Genomic DNA, 21,315 nt, shown 5'->3' on the forward strand with positions numbered 1-21,315 from the left:
TTACCCATTAATACCCATTTTTCTTAAACTATTCCAAAAATACAAGAGGAAGGAAAACTTCCAAATTTATTCTATGAAGCGAGTATCACCCTGATACCAAAACTAGATAAAGACACCACAACAGAAGAGAAATACAGGCCAATATCTCTCATGAGTATAGATGGAGAAATCCTCAACAAAATATTAGCCAACCCAACCCAACAATACATTAAAAAATCACATACCACAACAAAGTGGAATTTATTCCCAGGATGCAAATGTGGTCCAGTACTCACAAAACAATCAATGTGAATATGTCACAGCAATAAGGGTATAAGAGCCATATGATCATTTCAGTAGTCAGAGAAAAAACATGTAACAAGATGCAACATCCATTTATGATAAAAACTCTCAACAGAGTAAGTTTAGAGGGAACATACCTCAACGTGATAAAGTCCTTATTTGAAAGACCCATAGCCAACATCATACTCAATGGGGAAAAACTGAGAGCTTTTCCCCAAGGGTCAAGAACAAGACAAGAATGTCCACTCTCACTACTTTTTTTTTTTTTTTTAAGATTTTATTCATTTATTTTACAGAGACACAGCAAGAGAGGGAACACAAGCAGGGGGAGTGGGAGAGGGAGAAGCAGGCTTCCCTCTGAGCAGGGAGCCCAATGCTGGGCTCGATCGCAGGACCCTGGGATCATGACCTGAGCAGAAGGCAGACGCTTAACGACTGAGCCACTCAGGCACCCCACACTCTCACCACTTTTATTCAACATGATACAGAATTGCTGTCCTAGCCACAGCAGTTCGTCAACATACAGAAATAAAAGGCATCCAGATTGGTAAGGAAGAAGTAAAACTTTCACTATTTGCAGATGACATGATACTATGTATAGAAAACCCTGGAGACTTCACCAAAAAACTATTAGAACTGATAAATGAATTCAGTAAAGTCACAGGGTACAAAATTAATGTATAGAAATCTGTTATGTTCCTATATATTAATAATGACGTAGCAGAAAGTAAAACTAAGAAAACAGTCCCATTTACAATTGCACCAAAAGCAATAAAATATCTAGGAATAAACTTAACCAAAGTGGTGAAAGACCTGTACTCTGAAAACTATAAAATACCGATAAAGGAGATTCAAGACAACACAAAGAAATGTAAAGACATTCCATGGCGATGGGTCAGAAGAACGAATATAGTTAAAATGTCTCTACTATCCAAAGCACTATACAGATTGAATGCAATCCTTGTCAAAATTCCAACAACAGTTTTCACAGAACTAGAACAAACAATCCTAAAATTTGTATGGAACCGCAAAAGACCTTGAATAGCCAAAGCAATCTTGAAAAAGAAAAACAAAACTTGGAGGCATCACAATTCTAAATTTCAAGTTATATGACAAAGCAGTAGTAATCAAGACAGTATGGTAGTGGCATAAAAATAGATACATAGATCAGTGAGACAGAATAGAAAACCCAGAAGTAAACCCGCAATTGTATGAATTGTATGGTCAATTAATCTTTGACAAAGGAGGAATGAATATACAATGGGAAAAACATATTTTCAACAAATGGTGTTGGGAAAACTGGACAGCCACCTGTGAAAGAATGAAACTGGACTACTTACACCATCCACAAAAATAAACTCGAAATGGATTAAAGACTTAAATGTGAGACCTGAAACCATAAAAATCCTTGAAGAGAACATAGGCAGTAATCCCTCCGACATCGGCTGTTAGCAGCATTTTTCTAGATATGTCTCCTCAGGCAAGGGAAATAAAAGCAAAAATAAACTATTGGGACTACATCAAAATAAAAACTTTCTGTGCAGTGAAGGAAACAATCAACAAAACTAAAAGGCAACCTCCTGAGTGGGAGAAGATATTTGCAAATGACATATCTGATGAAGGGTTAGTATCCAAAATATACAAAGAATTGATACAACTCAATACCCAAAAAATAAATAATCCAGTTAAGAATGGGCAGAAGACATGAACAGACATTTCTGCGAAGACATCCAGATGGCCAACAGACACATGAAAAGATGCTCAACATCACTCATCATCAGGGAAATGCAAATCATAACTACAATGAGGTATCATCTCATACCTGTCAGAATGGCTAAAATCAACAACACAAGAAATAACGGGTATTGGTGAGGATGTTTAGAAACGGGAACTCTCGTGCGCTGTTGGTGGGAATGCAAACTGGTGCAGTCACTATATAAAACAGTATGGAAGTTCCTCAAAACAGTTAAAATAGAACTATCCTACGATCAAAGAATCACACTGCTGGGTATTTACTCCCAAAATACAAAAACACAAATTCAGAGGGATACATGCATTCCTGTGTTCATAGCAGCATTATTTACAATAGCCAAACTATAGAAGCAGCCCGAGGGTCCATCAGTAGATGAATGGATAAAGAAGATGTGGTATATACATACAATGGAATAGTATTCAGCCAGAAGAAAGAATGAAATCTTGCCCTTCAGCACAACATGGATAGAGAGTATAATGCTAAATGAATTAAGTCAGTCAGAGAAAGACAAAACCGTATGATCTCACTCATATGTAGACTTTAAGAAACAAATGAGCAAAGGGGAAAATAAAGTTCTTTTTTCCAAGGGAGAACTAAGAAGCAGATTCCAAAGAGAAAACTAAGAACCAGGAAATAGATTCTTAACTACAGGGAATAAACTGATGGTACCGCAGGGTGGGTTGGTAGCAGTGTGGAGGAATTGGAAATGGGTATTAAAGAGTACCCTTATGATGATGAAAAAACAAAATGAAAAATAAAAGCAATAGCCTTCCTCTACATGAGCAATAAACAGTTAAAAGACATACCATTAGAGAAAATCCCATTTGTAATAGCAACAAAGAAGAGTAAATGCTCAGGAATAAATTTAACATAAAATGCACAAAACTTTTATGTACTTGGAAGAAACTAAAGAAGACATAAACAATGAAATATGTCTCCTGTTCTTTGAACAGGATGAACTCAATAGTTCTCCATTCTCCTTAAATTATAATATCTTCGTAATCCCAGTAAAAATATTAACAAGCTATTTATATAGGCAAAATGATACTAAAGCTCATGTAGAAAAAATAAATATGGTAGAAAACACTGAAAAAGAAAAAGTAGGTTGAGGGGTTAGAGAGCTAGCTTTAATAGACATTAAAACATGCTATATGAGTAGATCTTAAAAATTGATCACAAAAGATAAAATGTTATCTCTATCTTGTCACACACAAAAATAAACTCCCAGTAGATTAAGTTGAGACCATTCATGTACTTGAAGAAAACTGGGGTGAATTCCCCTCTAACCTTGGTGCAGAAAAGAACTTTCTAACTGGGACACAAAATCCAGAGGCAATAAAAATAAAGATTGATAAATTTGGCCCCTTGTTTAAAAAAAAAAAAAAAAAGTTCCACTACAGAAGACATCATAAAATCCAAAGACAATTGACAAAGTAGGAGGAAACGGTCACAACTTACACCATAGAGAAAAGGCTAACATCCCTGATATATAAAGAATTCTTAAAAACTTCAAGACAAAAGTGCTAAAAACCCAGACTGAAAAATGTGGTAAAGACATGAACCAGCAATGAACCAGAAGATATATTTTTATATCTCTCAAAATGAAAAGGTGGTCAAACTCACTCAGAATCAGGAAAGCAAATTCAAAAATCTCAGATACTGTTTCTCACATATAAGACTGACAAACATGTTTTAAATGCCCACATACTTTGTTAGTGACGTCAGAGAGAGACAGACCCTTCAGACTCTGCTAGTGAGAATTTAAATTGGTTCAGAGCTTCACAGAGGGAAATTTACTTTTTTTTTTTTTTTTTTTTTTTTTTGCCCCATCAATCCTACTTCAAGGAATTTACCCTAAAGATAGATCTCAACAATACAGAAATACATACACAGGAGATTGGAAACAACGTAAATGCCCATACAGAGGCAAGTGGTTGAGTAAACTATGGAATATTCACACAAAGGAATGCCATATATCTATTCCTCAAATGAAAAATGTTATAAAAGTACTTACAGAATGTACTTTTCAGGATATGTTGTTAAGTGGAAAAGCAAAGCCCAAAACCTGTCTAGGATAGGCTACCCTTCAAGTAAGGAGTAAAATAATATAAGAGAATACACAGGTATTCTTTCATTTATGAAAAAAATATGTAGCAAAGATAAGCCAAAACCTACAAAGATTGCTTATTATAGAGGGCAGCTGGAAAGAAATGGAAAGAAGGAGAAATGGAAATAGGGCAGCAGGGTTGAGGAGGGACTGACTCTTGGACGTGTATCTTTTTGTATCGTTGTGACTTACGGAACCACAGAAGTGCTTCACATACCCCCCTGAATATCAGAACAATTAAAGCCAATCAAGGTGTAAAGGGAATGCAAAATGGCAAGAAGTCCTAACAAATGGCTCTGTGTTTTTCACAGTGATGTAGATTAGTAATTCTGAAATTACTTTGTGTGTATAATAGAATTGAATAAATTAGTAAATTGATTTAGATAATGAGAACAGGGTTTCTAACTATTATGAAAAGAACTCATAATAAGGAAAGAAGGAAGGCTACAATACACCCTCCAATTCTGGATTGGAATCAGAGGTATTGGCATAAGCTCACGGTTCCGCACACAAATACTGAAATATAGATATGCATATATGTATGGGTTAGTGTACATACGTGTATTTCCTACTTCTGTTCACTAGGAGGGCCTAGAAGCAATAACACCCCAGAAATAATGAGCAGACCCTAGTGCCCTGATCTTAGTCCGTGAACATCATCTTCCGGTAAAAGGAACCAGCACTCCTAGGAGAAGTGGTTGATAACAGGGCTAGGTCAGGAAAAATGCAAAATGAGCCTGCAGTGTCTATGATTCCAAAAACTAAGGATTTGAAGGAGCTTCTGATGGCCAACGGTGGAGCGATTTGAGCAAAAATAATAATGTCAATATTGCATGTTAACCCATGGAATAAAATATATATCAATGAGTGTATTCATTTTTTGTTGTTTTAACAAATTACCACACACTTAGCAGCTTAAAACAACACACATCACTGTCTCACAGTTTCCATGGCGAGGCATCCAGGCGCAGCCTAGTTAGGTCCTCTGCTCAGGGCCTCCTAAGCCTGCAGAGTGTCTGTCTTCTCACCTGGAGGCTCAACTAGGAAGAATCTGCTTCCAATCTCATTCAGATTGTTGGAAAAATTAATTTCCTGTGGTTGTAGAAGTGAGGCCCTCAAGTTCTGGAGGCTGCCTATCCTTGCCATGTGGCTCAGTTCTCATCATGGGAGCTTCGTTCTTCGAGGCCATTGGAAGCACTGTCTGCTCAGAGAAGCCTGGGTCCTCTTTCAAAGTCGGGTCTGCACATCGTCATCACCCTTTTGGTGATCTCAAAGCCAGCCGATTAGGGACTTTAATTGTGTCTGTAAAATTCCTTTAATTTTGCCATGTAACGTAATATTAGGAGTGGTATTTCATTGCTCTTGTTATATTCTTTGGTTAAAGCCAAGTCACAAGTTCTGCCCTCAACCAAGAAGTGGGGATTACACAAGGATGTGACTTGCTGGAAGTCATCCTGTAGTGTGCCTTCTACAATGAGTTTTTGTGGATAGAAACGAATAGTCTTATAAATACATACGCAAATGGGGAAGAAGAGCTAGTTCTTCCTCACAAGTAGATTTCCATCAATAAATGCAGAAGGAAAGAAGGGAATAAAGAATCATTCTTACAAATAGTATTGTAATAAACGTTACAGACAGGGTTCTCTAATGGATGCTTAAATTAGTGCTCGCAAGTTTGAGAGAAGACAGGATTTGCATAGTCTCAGATATCTTCCCCAAGATACAACTACAAAGGGCAAAATAGTCATTTTATATTGGAGGGATTTGGTAGACACCCAACTTTTACCAAGTAATCAAGGTAAACAGCGCCAGAAATGAAACATATCAATGTCATGAGCAGTACTCTCCAAAAGCGTCAAGGTCATAAACATGAGGAAAGACTGAGGGTCTTTTATAGGCTGGAGGAGACTAAGAGAAATAACTAAAGGCAGTGTGAGATCCTGGAATGGAAGAAAGAAAGAAAAACAGTGGTGAAATTCAAATAAGATCTTTAGCTAATAGTGTGGTACCACGTGAAGTGCTTCTAGATAATTATAGTATGGTGATAAAAGATGTGAACACTAGGGGAGGTAAGCTAAGGGATTTATAGGAACTCATTGTACTCATTTGGTAACTTCTTTCAGTGTAAAATTTAAAGTTTTTAATTTAAAAAAATCATGATATAGACTTCTGAGAGTTTTAAGTTGGCAACAGTTGAAATTCAGGTGACATATTGGTGTTTCATTTTTATTTTGTTGCACCAAGATTTGTACAATATTGTATATACGGTCGTTGAAGAATAAATACATAGCTGTAAAGTAGTGGGACTTATTCTAACTCTAGAATTAACTATGTTTATTCTAATATAGTTTTTTCCAGTTGTAATGTGTTTTCGATTGTGTTTGCATCCTTATAGACATAGACAAGGGGAAAATGGCTTTCTTTAAAAACTCCGTTTTAATGTTAAAGCCTTCCCATAAAGTTTGTTCACTATGCATGGCAATATTCTCTTTTAAAATAATTACCAAATTTTGTTTAAAAGGTTTTACTTACGAGAAACATATGTTCTATAAAAACCTGTGGTTGTGAGGGTATTTACTTAATTCATTTGGTTCAGAGCTCTCTGAATTGTCTTCTTAACATGGACCATGGACACAAACGAATCCTGTATTATATTTCTCAGACATATTTTCTGATTCATCAGCTACTATGACTGTGCTGCTTTCTACCTGGGCATACGGAGGATGAAGGTATTTCTTCGTAACTACGAAACTGTTAGTGGAAAGAGAGGGTAAAAGCACATGGGGAGCTTAAAGCGGTTTGCTCAGATCTGTCTTTACCATGCAAAGGCTCTTGTTTATTTCTTTAAAGGATAGATTTAATAATCAATTCTCTCATTGCTGTAAAGAGTTACTGTCTTAGAATTGCACCAGACGGGCGCAGTGCCGCTTGGCTGCAGCAGTAGTTCATGAACTCATGAGATGGGTTTCTTAGAGCCTTTTTTTATTTTTACTTGATGTGTTGTACATGAGAGCAGTGCCTTGGGCGTGCGTAGTGTAAGTGGTGGTGTCCTGTATTAACACAGAATGACTGTGTGTTTTGCTGTCATGAGTCTATGAATTCGGGCTGTCATACAGAAACAATCATTATAATGTAAGCACTTACTGTCTCAGTGCAGCTGACTCCCCGGTGACATTTTAAAAAGTCAGGGTTTGGCTGCAGAGCGCTTTCCATTTCTAAATGGGCTGCAGGTTGGGAGCCTTAGGGCATGTCATAGGAAGCACATGTCCCTGAGCAGACACAGCACCTTTTATGTGTCTCCAGCCACGTTGATGACCAGTGTTTACCCTTGAAATTGTTTTCATCCAGAATGTTGGGTTTTTTTTTTTTACTTTACATTTAATTATTTGGTGCTCACACTAATTTACTACAAATGTCAAGGAGTGAAATGAATGGCCGAATAGAGGCTGGACTGTTTGTCTAGGTTTTTTATACACTAGGTGTGGCTGTCACTGAAGAGCTTCTCCTAGTGGTCTCACAGTGCCACGTTTCTCAGCATCTGTAAATTCAGATCTTGGTTTTCACTCTCTCTGAGAATGAGAAGGGCATTTGAACCCAGGAACACACAGAAATACATTCATAGGTTTCACATACATTCTTTTCTGAAAGTGCGAAGACTAAACTCTCAAAAACAATTTCAGGATTTTTTTTATAGCTATATTTTAACAACGATGTGTACATGTTATCTAAATGGAAAATCATCTTCCTCCCTCTCTGGCTGTCACAGATACAACCGTTATTAGAATTAGTAATGAGTGACAGTCCTGAGAGACTCTGGGGACCGTGCTCTTCCTGGTCTGTAGTCAGGCTGCCTGGCCTCACAGAGATGCTGTTGGTTAGAAATAGGAGAAGGTGGTTATTCAGCATAAAACACCAGGCTCTGCAGCGTGACCTTCACCAGGTGACGTGGTGGTAATCTTCAATAACATTAATTTCCTTCTCTACTCAGTTGTGACTCTTGTAGCAATGTGCAAAACCATAGAAAAGCAGGTCCTGTGATGTCAGAGCAGTTAGCTTGACCTGGCAGGATCACAGACTGTGGTATCGGAGGGTTATGCAGGGAGGTCTGTATACGCTCGCATGTATGTACGTAGGTATGTACATTTGTCTGTTTCGGTCTTTCAGTTTATTTTAGCAAAGGAGGAGATTAGAAGATGAAACAGCAGGGTCTTGGTGCCCTGAGAGCTAGCTCCTTGAGGATTGTGCTAAATTCAACTGCCTTCTTCAGTAATATTTTTAGTCAAAATGTATCTAAACCTCTGAGCCAGAAAGTGAGTTGAGATCTCAAGTACCTCTGATGATTCTTAAATTTCAAAATCCTGTCTCCTGCCTTCATGTGATTCATTGTCTCCCTTTAATTAATAAAAATAATAAGTATCATTTCCTTTAATTCATGTGCTCAGATTAAGGGCCATTAAATAACAAAGTTTTATTAATATTTGTTATGCTAATGAAGGGATTAAAGGAGTAAAAGACATGATTCCTGTCTCAAGGAGCTTACATTTTAGTTTGAAAAGACAAACTGAGCACACATTAAATAAATGGAAATCAAATAGATGTTAATAGATGCTGTTGCTTTATTAACAATAAGGATCAAAAAAGGTGCAGGATAATACCTCTTCCCTCTTTAGTGCTAATATATACTACATTTTATAGTAGTACGTTTTATGTTTTTTCACGAAGGTCTTCTATGTTTATGTTAAATCTCTGATTAATTATAAAGATTTTTCTAGTAATTGGTTGATATTTCTACATCGAATAAATATTTACCAACAAAAAATTGTTGGCCACTGTGCATGTCTGGGCACTTAGAAACTAGTTCAAACTCAGGAGGGGAGTTTAGTTCATTAGTCTTGGATTTTGTTAAATGTGTTAAAGTATTTGTTGGATTTCTGCTGCTAATTTATTTGTGAGTTTGGGAACTCCTTCAGTAAGAAATGAAACTTCTCAGGAGGTCATTGGCTGAATATGATTATCCATGTTTCTTCTTCATTTTACCAGAAAGGGGCAATGTAGCACGCTTTTTGAGCCATGTCTTTTTCAATATGGGGCCGTACCTTCTCTAATCGTTAAGATTAAATAAATGTAACTGTGTCTTGGTTTTGCACAATTGCAATATTAATGTAGAGGGTTCCCCATCCCCACTTCCCTTCCTGTGTTTTCCAGGCAGTCAGATGCCTCCTCAGCCACCTGGGAGCCAGTCAGAATCCAGTTCCCATCCTGCCTTGAGCCAGTCACCAATGCCACAGGAAAGAGGTTAGTCTTCAGTTCATATCTTATATATCTCTGTGTTTTGAGTATACAAGGCTTAAATGAATTTGGTCACCTGTGCATCTCCTCATAGATAATGTTTCTTCATCAGATGAACAAAATAATATACATATAGCAACAAATAAGGAAGAGAAGGATGCTTTCTTACAGATGAATATCGGTCCTAATGAAGTAAAATGTTAGAGTGTGTGTATGTTTAACTGTTTTGATCAATTATTTATCCCAGGATACTTAAACAGTAAAAATTTAAACACAGAGTAAGACCTTCTGTTATACAATTGTAGTGTCTTAGAACTAGAGCCAACCTGAGAGATTGTAGAGTCCAGTCACCTCAACCTACAACTAAAGAAACTGTGAGGACCAGAGAGCTTCCATAGGACTTCCTCATTGTCAGAGGCTAGTTAGGACCAGAGCCAGAAAAAAGAACATGGGCTTTTCCTGAAGCCCTTGAACACAGACGTGGGTCGTCCCACATCTGCAGACTCTTTGATCTTCAGCTCAGTTGTGCACGTTGACCCCACATATTATTGCCATGGTTGCGGCCTCTGGCCTTCGTTTGTTTATCTCTGTCTACTTTCTCTCCTTCTGTAGTAAAGCTACTTTTGTTGGTGGGGATTTTCATCCAGACTAGTGTAGACGGGGGTTTACACGCCCACCGCACTGTGTGGTGCTGTGCCAACTCCCTCCCCACGGCCTGAGTCAGGGCTCACCCATCCCGCCTGTGGAGCGTGTCCCTTGCGTTCTCCCTCACGCCTACCCAGAAGACAGAAGTGGCTAGCTTGGTAGCTGCTATTTAAAGGTTCCCAGCCCCTCACGTTTATAATTATTCCTGTATGAGTTGTACAGATGATGATTTGCTTCTAATTGGAATTAAAACGTTTCAGTTATTTTACATGTTAAATAACTCAGCACCTTGTGATTTAGAAAGTAATGCCAGTGAAAAGATGGATTAGTCCTAACTACATATCATTTGTGTTGAAATGAATATTTAGTGGGAATAAAATGAAATTTTTATTTTCTACTACCTCTACATATTCAACGTTTTTATTATAATTTAATGTATAGCTAACACATTAATTCCCTTATTGAGATACTACCATATGTCTTAATGGGATAATTAATGGTTTTCATACCTCAAGGTGGATGAGAATTACCTGGAGAACTAGTTAAAAGAGACTTCTGGGCCCCACACCCCCAGATTTCTGATTCAGTAGGCTTGTGGTGGGCCACTTAAAATCTGTGTTTTGGACAAGTTCCCAGCTATTGCTGATGCTGCTGATCTGAGGACCATACTTTGAGAACCACTGCCTTATAATGACACTGTAATATGCTCTAATAATTGTGTGGTATGTGCATTTGTTTCTCTAAACTTTCCACTGTATCTTCCTGTGAACCAGTCTTGGATCTCACGTCCGTTTTCTGTATTAACTCCTCGGGTCTCTGGTCATCTGGAAGTTCATGGAGAGCATACTAGCACCATGCAAGGCGAATTCTCTCCAAACTCCTTTACTTGGCCTTGGGTTGCACCTACGTTGTGTTGCCGGGTCAGGGAAGTGGAGAAAATAAAGGATGAGAGAAATTACCTGCACTGAAAACCTGCTCAGGCCAGACCCAGAGCTAAGATGAGGATATTTGTCATTTCCTTTAATCCTCACCATAACCCTGTAGCACCATTCCCACCGGGGGAGTCCGCTTCTTCAGCAAGCATTCAAGGGTAAGAGGTTCCTTATTTGGAAGTCCAATTCTAACCTTTATTGCTAAGAACTAAAAGAGAGAAACCCCTTCAGATCATCCAGCAATGTGTCCCCCCCAACCTCTTCCAACTGATACGTGTTTAAGAAATTTGAAAATGTAGAAAGCCCGATGTGAACGATGGTGACACAATGAGGAAACATAGTTAAATTTTTAACTTAAACAGGGGTGCCTGGGTGGTGCAGTAGTTTAAACGTCTAACTCTTGGTTTTGGCTCAGGTGGTGATCTCAGGGTCTTGAGATCAAGCCCCGCGCTGGGCTCCATGCTCAGCATGGAGTCGGCTTATGACTCTCTTTCCCTCTCCTTTTGCCCCTCCTCCCTTAAAATAAATAAATCTTAAAAAAAAAAAAAAAAAAAAAAAAAAACTTTTAAATACATTGGCAAGCAAAATCTAGAGTTTTCTTTTGGTGTCACTATATAAAAACCATTGTGTAGATATGTTTGTTATTTTTTTCCCTCTATCTTCATTGTGTGTAGTGGTTTTGGTAACTGGTAATGGATACATAACAATCTGGGTAGTTGCAATGTTCATTTCCTTCAAATAGCAAATATACATTTTATAATTTGCTAAATCTGAATTGATTTTTATGAATACATTCCCCAAACTTTCTCTGAAAGGCTGCTAAAGGTGTTATGTATGTCCCTTTTGTGCCTTTTGTTGATTGGCCAGCCCCCTAAACAGGAAAACCTTGTATTTCCAAATAGCTGGTAAATGATGCTTTGCCCTGGGGTACCTGGGTGGCTCAGTTGGTTAAGCATCTGCCTTCGACCCAGGTCATGATCCCCTGGTTCTGGGATTGAGCCCCATGTTGGGCTCCCTGCTCAGTGGGGAGTCTGCTTCTCCCTTTCCCTCTATCCTTCCCCCTGCTCATTCTCTCTCTTTCTCTCAAATAAGTAAAATATTAAAAAAAAAAATGATACTTTGCCATGAATGAGTTGAATTTCCTCCAAAATTGGATAGCAAGGCTTTTTTTAAATGGCTTTATTATTTGTTAAAATCTAGGAAGAAATGTTAGTTCTTAATGATATTTGATCAGGTATTTTAATGGCAAATGACAGTCATGATAATGCTTTGATAGAATATAACATTTTTCTTGTTCGTTTCATCATCATTGGGTGTACCAACAGTATATACAGTACAAAGTAGATTTGAGAAAACACTTGCTAGAAAATTCCCCAGTGTTGACTCCCATGTATTGAAAAGTAATTTAACTTCATTTATACCTTTACAATTGATATATCCCCCTGCCCCTATTGAGGGAGGTGAGGAAAGAAACAGAGAGGAAAAAAGTAATATTGATGAGTTAGCATCTTCTAACACCCCCCCAAAAAAAGTATTCTCTCTCAGCAACCATGAACCTTGATAGGAACATAGCCCCTGTACTGCTGCGTACTAAAATAACCAAGCTGAGCAATTTCTTTTGCACTTGCTTTGTTTTAGTAAGATTAAGATAAGAGAGTAAGATTCCAGTTACACACATGTTCTTTAATGTATCTACAAGGAATAGATTTTCTTTAATAGCGAAGAATCTGAAACACACTTGCCTAGAGATAATAGCACAAAGCAAGAGATGCAGCCTACTTCTATTTGGGGTGTGGTTTTCTGGGTATTACCCATAGTCCTCGTGAAGACAGCAGTACTGATAACTCTACCCAGAAGCCTGGCTCCCTCCAGGCTCCGGAAGCTGAACTTGCTGCCATCATTCCTTGCTGCCTGGTCCTTGGATTCCTGTTCAGGAAGAACATGTATTAATAAACTCTACTCTGTTGAGAATTTTGCAAACCTTAGGCTGTCCTGGGATCTGGACCACACTGGTTGGTATCTGCAAGGCCATGTCTTCTTCCCAGAGGTGGTTGTGGAGTCAGGTGCAGAGTCGGGATGCTGCCCAGATACCCAGCAGCCCTACAGTGCCCTCCGATCTGGTGGTTCTGGAATCAAGTTTGTCTCAGGTCGCCAGTCACAAATCCATTTCCCCACATTGTATGTAGGCAAACATAACTGAGTTTCTGCAGTTTTATATTTTCCATCTACCAAAGGTGTATTTGCAAGGAAATAGGGATATGGCCTATTGTCCTCAGGTACAAAAAGAAGGGAAACGTTTTAGGTATTTATTGGCCTCTTCACTGCCCTGTAGTGCTGTCTCTACACTCTGGTCTGCTCTCCCGGACAGCACCTGGCTTAGTGCTCGCCTGTTTGCCCCTCACGTGGTGCTAGGACCTCCTACTAACTGAATAAAGAAAATGAGTTCAAATTCTTTGGTCTTACTGCTTCATTATTGATACAAGTTTAAAAGAAGAAAGGTCAAAACTTCAGCTTAGTATTCTGTAATACATTCGCCACGGGGTTTTATCTTAAATCTTCTCTATGTAGTCCTCATATAACAGAAAATGCAGAATTGCTGTTAAAGCAAGCCCTTCACCAAAAAAAATCAAGCAGTGTAAATTATGCCACCTAAGGCATTGGAGGAAGTGTCCGGATAATGCTAAAATATGTAAAATAAGTGTTACGAGAAAACTGCAGCTAACAAGTTTAGGTTAGTTTTATCCTTCTTGTGTAATCTTCAACTTGTATGACTTAAAATTTGAAAAGAGCAATATATTGGAAATGGCTTCTTAATGTGTTGCCCTGTTTTCCAAGAGGGCTTGGAGGGAATATCTACTCAGTCATAGGAGTAGATAAATAAGTATAATTATTATCAACATTAAAATGATTGCATTTTTAACCCCCGTAAAATGTTAAGCTTAATGAAACTAGCAAATGCCCTTCTAGTTATTGGATTGGCAATTAGGTGAAAACGTTCAAGAAGGCTTATTTATTTGGACAGATGTAGAGAGGTCAGAATTAATTTTTTGAAAACCTTTTAATTGAATTCCCTTTTAATTTTCACAGCGGTGTCTAGTTAAATATTCATGGTAATGCTGGTGGTTTTCTGAAGGTCTGAACTAGATCTGAATTCTCAGAATCATCGTAGGTAATTTAACCCTTTTCATCTGGGACGCCAGCAGGGACTTCCTTAGGGTAATCCCATAGCATTTGAATAATTAGAAGGTAGTAATGAGGATTTAATTAGTCCTTGAGATATGCTGAAAGCAGAACCACTACGAACTTTCCCTTTTGGACACGGATCGCAAGCAGAGTGGACGCTTCTGTAGGACTGTGCTGGGCCAGGAAATGTATTCTGTTGCTGGAGGCGGCTCTTTGGCACCAATCTGTGACCATCAGATCTGCACGGAAGGTATCCTGGGTGAAATCTTCCAGAATTACCGAAAACCCACCCCCCCACCCACCTTCATTCTTATCCACCTACATGACAGCCTTTCTTCTCTCTCTTTACTGTTTAAAAAGAGTCGTAGTCAAAGCGCACAGGCTTACTATACCTGATGGAGAATTGGCTTTCACTGTTACCAGTGACGGCAAATTAGACAAGCTAGACGCGTGGTGGGTTTACTCTGAGTACACAGGGACAGTAGACAAGGGGAAAGTAGCAAAATCCAGTCAAACTCCATTCATGACCCTGCTGTGTATTTGAAGAGTCCCCAGATTCCCGTCTTTGGAATCCGATCTTCACAGTGATATTTATCAGCAGCTTCGTGTTTATGAATATGGGTAGTGCCGTTATCCAGAGAAAGTGTGTAGCACAGAGGTGGGATTGGACATTGAGATGTTCTTCTTGTGTGCCCGCCCTGAAAAGGTGAATCAGAATTTGCATACGTCACAAGTATGAGGTTTCAAATATACCTATTTTGTGTAGATTGAGTAGAATATGTCTTCATTATTCTATTTTTTCTTCTGTTATTAATCCCAAATGTTAACGGACTTGGTATAATTTTATTCTCACTCCTTAGTGGTGCATTTTACTTTCTTTCTAAAGTCCACATAGAATTCCTCATCCAATTTCCAGGCACATCCTCTTTGCTTAGGGCAAATCTTTCTTGCTTTTTAATGCCAAGAGCAAGAAAAGAGATCTCTTAAAATAAATCGAGTCTCTTACTATAAATCAGACTGAGCTCTTGAAGGCCTGAACTGAATCTTGTTTAGACTCTGTATGCCTGTGTCTACAGCAGAGCTTCGTGTTTAATAGATGTTCGACAAAGATTGAGCTGGGCAACACAAAACAGTGCAGCCTTCACACCAATTCAGAAGTTTCCAAGGGTTTCGGAGCACAGAACAGCCAAAGAACAAAATATTTTGTGTCCTGAAATTAAGAAATCTCACCATATTAATAAATATTGTCTCAATTTTACCACGATAGCTCATTTACTGTGGTGTATGCTGTTCCTCTCTCTTAAAACGTGGTGGGCACTTTGATCTTGCACCAGATGAAAGCTGCCACTTCTGCTCCCCATCCTTCGCAGACGTATTTCTATGACTGTACAGACATGACGTCAGGCTGAGCTGGAGTCCTCCCACCTGGAGCCTCTCATTAAATGACTTGTCCAGAGGCCACCCCCCACCCGCCCGACCCTACCCTAACCAGGCTCTTTATATCTTAGGAATATTTAAATGGAAATAAGTAAAAATTTTGAAGAGTTTTTAATGCTACTAGCTGGTTTCATGGCAATATTTATATCACAATTAGTTTGAAATTTGTTAAATGATTTTGAATATCTTAATTGATCTAACTTCTTAATTTTCAAGAACAAATTAACAAGTTAGCTCAAAAATGGAGACCACCAAGATAATCGTTGAGTTAGAAGTAGAATTGAAGAGTTTTTCTCTGTTTTTGCAAACCACAGAAACTATTTTGTTCCTCTTTCTATTGGATTCTCAGTTTTAATATGACAGTAAATCTGCACATTCTGAAATGTTTTCATAGGGTATGTTAGTTGTCAGAAAGTGTCCTCTTACTGGACCTTTCTAATTACCCTCGTGTAAAGGTGTTCTTACCATTTGTGAGCACAAGGCTATTCTCAAAAAGAGAAAATGTATCACTTTCCAAATGTACTTCTGTGTAAGTCTTTATCAATGTGTTAAAGCATTAGTGATCGTCTGCCCCCACCCCCAGATGCAATTAATTCAGCCTCCGCTCTTAATTGAGGACCTCTTTTCTATAATCCGTGACAGACGAAAATAAAGTCAAATGGGAGGTCACATACAAGAGAGAGTATCTAGGAAGCTGTTTGTAATTTCCTCAGCCTCAGAGCTGTGCCTCTGGGCTGGATTGTGGACCCAGCCAAAGCTAGCCTAGTGAAGGAAATAACAGCATAGGGCTTGTATCAGGGTTATTGTTCCATTCCTCTTAAGTCTGCTGTCTAGAGATCTGTTCACCAAAAAGCTGGGAAAACAAATGCCACATATAATAAAAGTCGATTATATTCACTGAGGAATCATCAGTCTAAATTTTAGAATATTTTCAAAGATGCATAACCTTGTCACTTTTGCTCTATGCAACAATTTTTTTGAATTGCCAATTAAAGCTTGCTTTTAATAGTTAACACTCATTTGTAATTGGCTCATTATTCTTCACGGAAGGTATTTGAGAACATCTAGATCTTAGGTAAATTCCACTTTGTGTATTACATGCACTGATTTATAATAACGTGTTTTCTTCTGTGCCTTATGGGTCTTACCTCAGGGAAAAGACCATTGTCTGCCCAGGTTCCCAAGCCAGAAAGCTAGAAGGCATCCTTAATGCCTTTTTCTCTTCCATCTGCCCCCCACTAGTCGTGTTCTGTGAATTCTACCCCCTGCAGTGTGTTCCATGCATCCCCTCTTCTTGGTGTCCGCAGTCACGGCCCTACTCCAGGCTCCCCCCGCCCCCCGCCCCAGGTACCTTCCGTAACCTCCCAGCTCTTCTTCCTGTCTCAGCTGTGTTCCCTTCCGGTCCCCTTTCCATGCTGAGTCCGGAATGGTCTTTCCAGGCGGCTGGTTAGATTATGTGATTCCCTGCAGCCCAGGAGCCTCTTTGCGTTGGAGGAAGGCTGCACTGAGGTACTTGGTTACGAGGCTCTTCTTACCCCATGCCAGCCTCCCTTTCTGGCCTCACCACTCATCACCCCTCTGCCTCTCATCTCCAGTCAGCTGAACCTCTTTTAGGATCTTTATATAAACGCTTCTCTCCGTCATTTTTGCCACCCACCTTGGCATGCCCCCCCCCCCCGCCCGTCTTTACTGATCCTTCAGGCACTCCATAGCCTGGCACCTGGTAGGTCTGTGAGTCCATATTTGCTGCATGAACAAATGAATGAAGCATTACCTGTCTCAATGGTGCCCCCATAACCAGGCACCCTCCCAGTGCAGCCTGGCAGTGCTCAGGATCCATTGCCGGGATTATCCGTGGAACTCTCCCCAGCCAGAGCTCTGTGACAGTGAGGACCCGTGGCCTTGGTCAGTCTTCTACCTGCAGTGCTCGTGTAGTACATGCTTTTCCTCATTTTAATCTTCAGGGAGTTTGGAACCAGAAAACCTGGGTTTAGGTGCAGGCTTTACCACTAACTCGTTTTGTGGCCTTGGACAAGAAATTAAATCTCTGCTTCCTCTTATGTAGAGTGAGGATCAGTGTCCTTTGCATTTGTTGCATGGATCAAATGCAACCTTGTAGCCGAAGGTTATAAACTGGGAAGCCTAGGGCGCCTGGGTGGCTCCGTCGGTTGAACATCTGACTTGATTTTGGCTCAGGTCATAATTTCAGCGTTGTGAGGTCGGGCTCTGCACTGGGCATGGAGCCTGCTTAAGATTCTCTCTCTCCCTCTCTAGAAAAAAAAAATAATAAATAAAATAAATTGCAAAGCCCTGTGCAAATGCTAATAATAAACATAAGCATCAGGCACAAATGATTCACGGGAGACCTGGGTTGTGAAAACCTTAAAAAGCAGTTTTTTGCTTCTTCCAGCACATAGGAACACACACAAAATTGTCTTTGCTCTCTGCACCGAAGCGGACTCTTGCAGCTAACCCTCAAAAGATTTGTGTAAGGAAAGGCCAGATATTTTGCCCCCATGTACCATCTGGGTAATCAGTCTGATCCTTCCCCGGACTCCCATTTGCCCAGTGATAGATGATGTCAGTGGCCGAGAGGGTTCCGCGGGGGTGGATGGGGAGAACATAGATGCTCGCGTCTGTGCCTCTGCATATAGGGCGCTACGGTGGCAGGGAAGGAGGAGGGAGCGATTCTGCCAGTTAACCTGATAGCAGCACAGCTGGGAGAGCACTGGGGGGCCTGGGTTACAGCCTTGAACGGGTCATTAGTTCCTGTCTTCCTCAAAGCAGTGCATGTTGTGAAGAGAAGCAGGCAGGCAAATAAACACTGGAGATATTAAAATGTAACAAGAATATTCTTTAAAATCTATTTTTCTCTCCAAATGGGAATCTGACACCTATTTGGGATGAGAAATCGCTCTGTCTGTCTTTATAGTCGGGAGACTCTCCGCTAAGGTGGTACAGCGTGTGACCATCATTTCACACATGTGGGGAAACATCTTTTATTGAACTGGCTTGAAGAAACAAGGCAGTTCTGTGAATTTTTAACAGATGCCAACGTGAAAACAAATTGTCCATGTGCCAAAGGAAAAACGTGCTTTGCTTTCCGGTGGCTCGGAGAACCTTGGGTGTTTCACTTGGTGTCCTGACCGTGCTGGAGCTTTCTGCTGGCTGAAGAGCACCTGTGATGAAGAAATCACATTTTAGTGTAATTGGTTCTGTGCTCTCTCGCTCCCCTGCATTAGCCTGGGCACTCTCGCTCTTCCTTTGCTGTGTTCTCTTTCGTGGGCAGGATGAGCTGTGGTTTGGGCTTTGTGTTTGACTCTGTGTTTTCCAACAGGATTTAAAGTCTCTTTCTTACTGACTGCTGTAGAATTTGTCGTGCTGCCCGAAGAGGACGAGGATGTACGGTGGGAGGCTTAGATCCATGTTAAAATGCCTCCCAATTTAATAGCCTGAGATTTACCATTTTTGCTTGACTATGCCTTTGACTTTGTTTCTAAATCTGTTTTGTACACCCTTCAACTTAGGGACGCATTCCCATTAGACGACCCCTTGCTCCATCAGTGACCGTCCAGAGCTGTGGCAACCTGCCGTTGCGTGTTTGGATTCGCGGAGCTTTCCGTTCTATTTTCCTCTATCTCATCCTCCAAATACGCCTTCTGGCCTCTTTACTTTTTATCTTAAATATAATGTTGTTCTATTTTTGAGAATTTTTGAAGTCCTTCTAAAGATATCTCCATCTTGTCCAACGAAGAGTTTTTCTTCATTCCTACAGCGTAAAAAATAGTTTGTGTTCATTTCATCTCTTATATGGAAAATCTGTTTTGTTTATAATGGTTGTGTAAATCAGTTTCTTTTAATTTTTTTTAATATGCTAAGGTTTAGATAGTAACACTGGATCTTTCCTATAAAACGATTTCTTTTTTCTAATAAGAAAATTCTATAACTTTTTTTAAAACCAGGAAAAAATATCAACTTAATAAACCGCAAATACTACAGTGCTGAAGAAAATATTCGAAAGGTCCTAAAATCTAATAATAATAAAAAGAAAGATTTTAGAAATGCTAATTCTCGATTAGACCAATTTTCTAAGATGTCAATGAGGGGATTTTTTTTTTTTAATTGAGAAAGGAAAAATGTCTCTCTGGCTTGGTCTCCAGTATTGGTCTCTATTATAGAGATCAGTAGCAGTCTTCCTAGACTTAACATTACTTACCCTGCCATGTAATAAGAATAGATTGTCTGTCTTGGAATTTTCCACTGATACTAATATAAATATCTGTAGAATAATAACCCTAAAGAAAACATTCCTTGGGGCGCCTGGGTGGCTAAGTCAGTTAAGCGTCTCCCTTCAGCTCAGGTCATGATCCCAGGGTCCCGGGATTGAGCCCCGCATGGGGCTCCCTGCTCAGCGGGGAGCCTGCTTCTCCCTCTGCCTGCCACTCCCCCTGCTTGTGCCGTGTGTGTGTGTGTGTCTCTCTCTCTCTCTCTCTCTCTCTCTCTCTGTCTCAAATGAATAAATAGAATCTTAAAAAGAAAAAAAAAGAAAGAAAACAATCCTTAACATGCAGACTGAGTGATTCCAGGTAAGATTCGGGCAGCCCTCCCTCCATTCCCATCTTTAGCTGTTGATTGGATACATAGAATATAGCTTTCAAAAAATTATCAAATTTAATTAAATATCTAAATTAACACAATGTGCCTTCGGGCAAGTTATCAGCATCTTACTAGGTGGTGGAAACAAGCCTGGCTAAGATCAGGCTTTTCTCATGTGAGCTCTAGAGCTCCATGACAGGGCCCCAGCCAAAGAGCAAGCACTATTCCCTTCTGGCCCAAGGTCTTGGGTGGTCTTCCTTATAAGTAGAAAGAGAATCATCTTCTTCTTTAACCACCCCTCCACCAACCCCCCACATGCACGCACACACGCACACGCACAGACACACACACACACACACACAAACCTAATGGGTTGATTCATCCATTGGATAAATGTTTATCAAGCTAGTCATTGGTCATAGGTCCTTATAATCCAGTGGTCAACAAAAGTCAAGATCCTTGCTCTTTACCTTGAGAGTCAATTCAGGCACTTGACAGGAATCTTGATATTTCTGTCTGTCTCTCTGTATCCCTCTCTCTCGTTTCAGTGGGCAAACTCTGGGGAATCTGCCAGATCAGGAAGGATGTATGCTGAGTCTTATGCCACTCAGAGCTAATCAGTATTGTAGCTGTTGGTTGAGTGGCCTGAAACTGACAAGCTTAGCTTTTCTGAGCCAAATGACATGGCCGGCCAATTATTTCTGGAACTAGCTCTCTGGAAAAGGGCAATGCTTTGTGGAGAGTCAACTGGGTGAGGCAAGCTACCCATCAGCTCTAACTGGCTCTGTTGGAGGGGGGTGTAGAGCAGGCAGGCCCAGCACGATGACACAGAGCATGCACTACCTGGGAAAGGACATCAGGCTGTTTGCCAGGTGGCTCGCAGGGTATGGCATTTGTCACCTCGGTGAATTCGCCACGGTCCAGGGACTTGGAGCACTTTTTGGCTTTGCTGTGACGGATGGTTTGTAGGGGAGCCTGGCAAAGGGAAGTAGTTTGGAAACTTGGGAGTCATTCAGACAGGAAATAAATGGTGGGTTGTCTTAAAAATAATATGACTAATAACAGCTCTCACTTCTGGAGCCCCTGCTCTG

The 21,315-nt window shown here is 40.0% G+C and overlaps 1 protein-coding gene across 12 annotated transcripts in view; it reads left to right on the top strand.

The window, feature by feature from the left end:
- ARID1B (AT-rich interaction domain 1B) overlaps positions 1-21,315 on the top strand; it is a 428,002-nt gene that overhangs the window by 325,292 nt on the left and 81,395 nt on the right. For 10 of the 12 annotated variants that reach the window (XM_087865606.1, XM_087865608.1, XM_087865605.1 and 7 more), the window contains one exon: positions 9,348-9,437. The exons of the other annotated variants lie outside the window; for them this stretch is intronic. In XM_087865606.1, coding sequence (XP_087721732.1) covers positions 9,348-9,437 — 90 coding nt within the window. The remainder of the gene's footprint in view (positions 1-9,347; positions 9,438-21,315) is intronic. 12 annotated transcript variants of the gene reach the window in all.

The sequence above is a fragment of the Ursus americanus genome, chromosome 11 (assembly GCF_024610735.1).
Source record: "Ursus americanus isolate L20-20 chromosome 11, mUrsAme1.1.p, whole genome shotgun sequence".
NCBI classification, from domain to species: Eukaryota; Metazoa; Chordata; class Mammalia; order Carnivora; family Ursidae; genus Ursus; species Ursus americanus.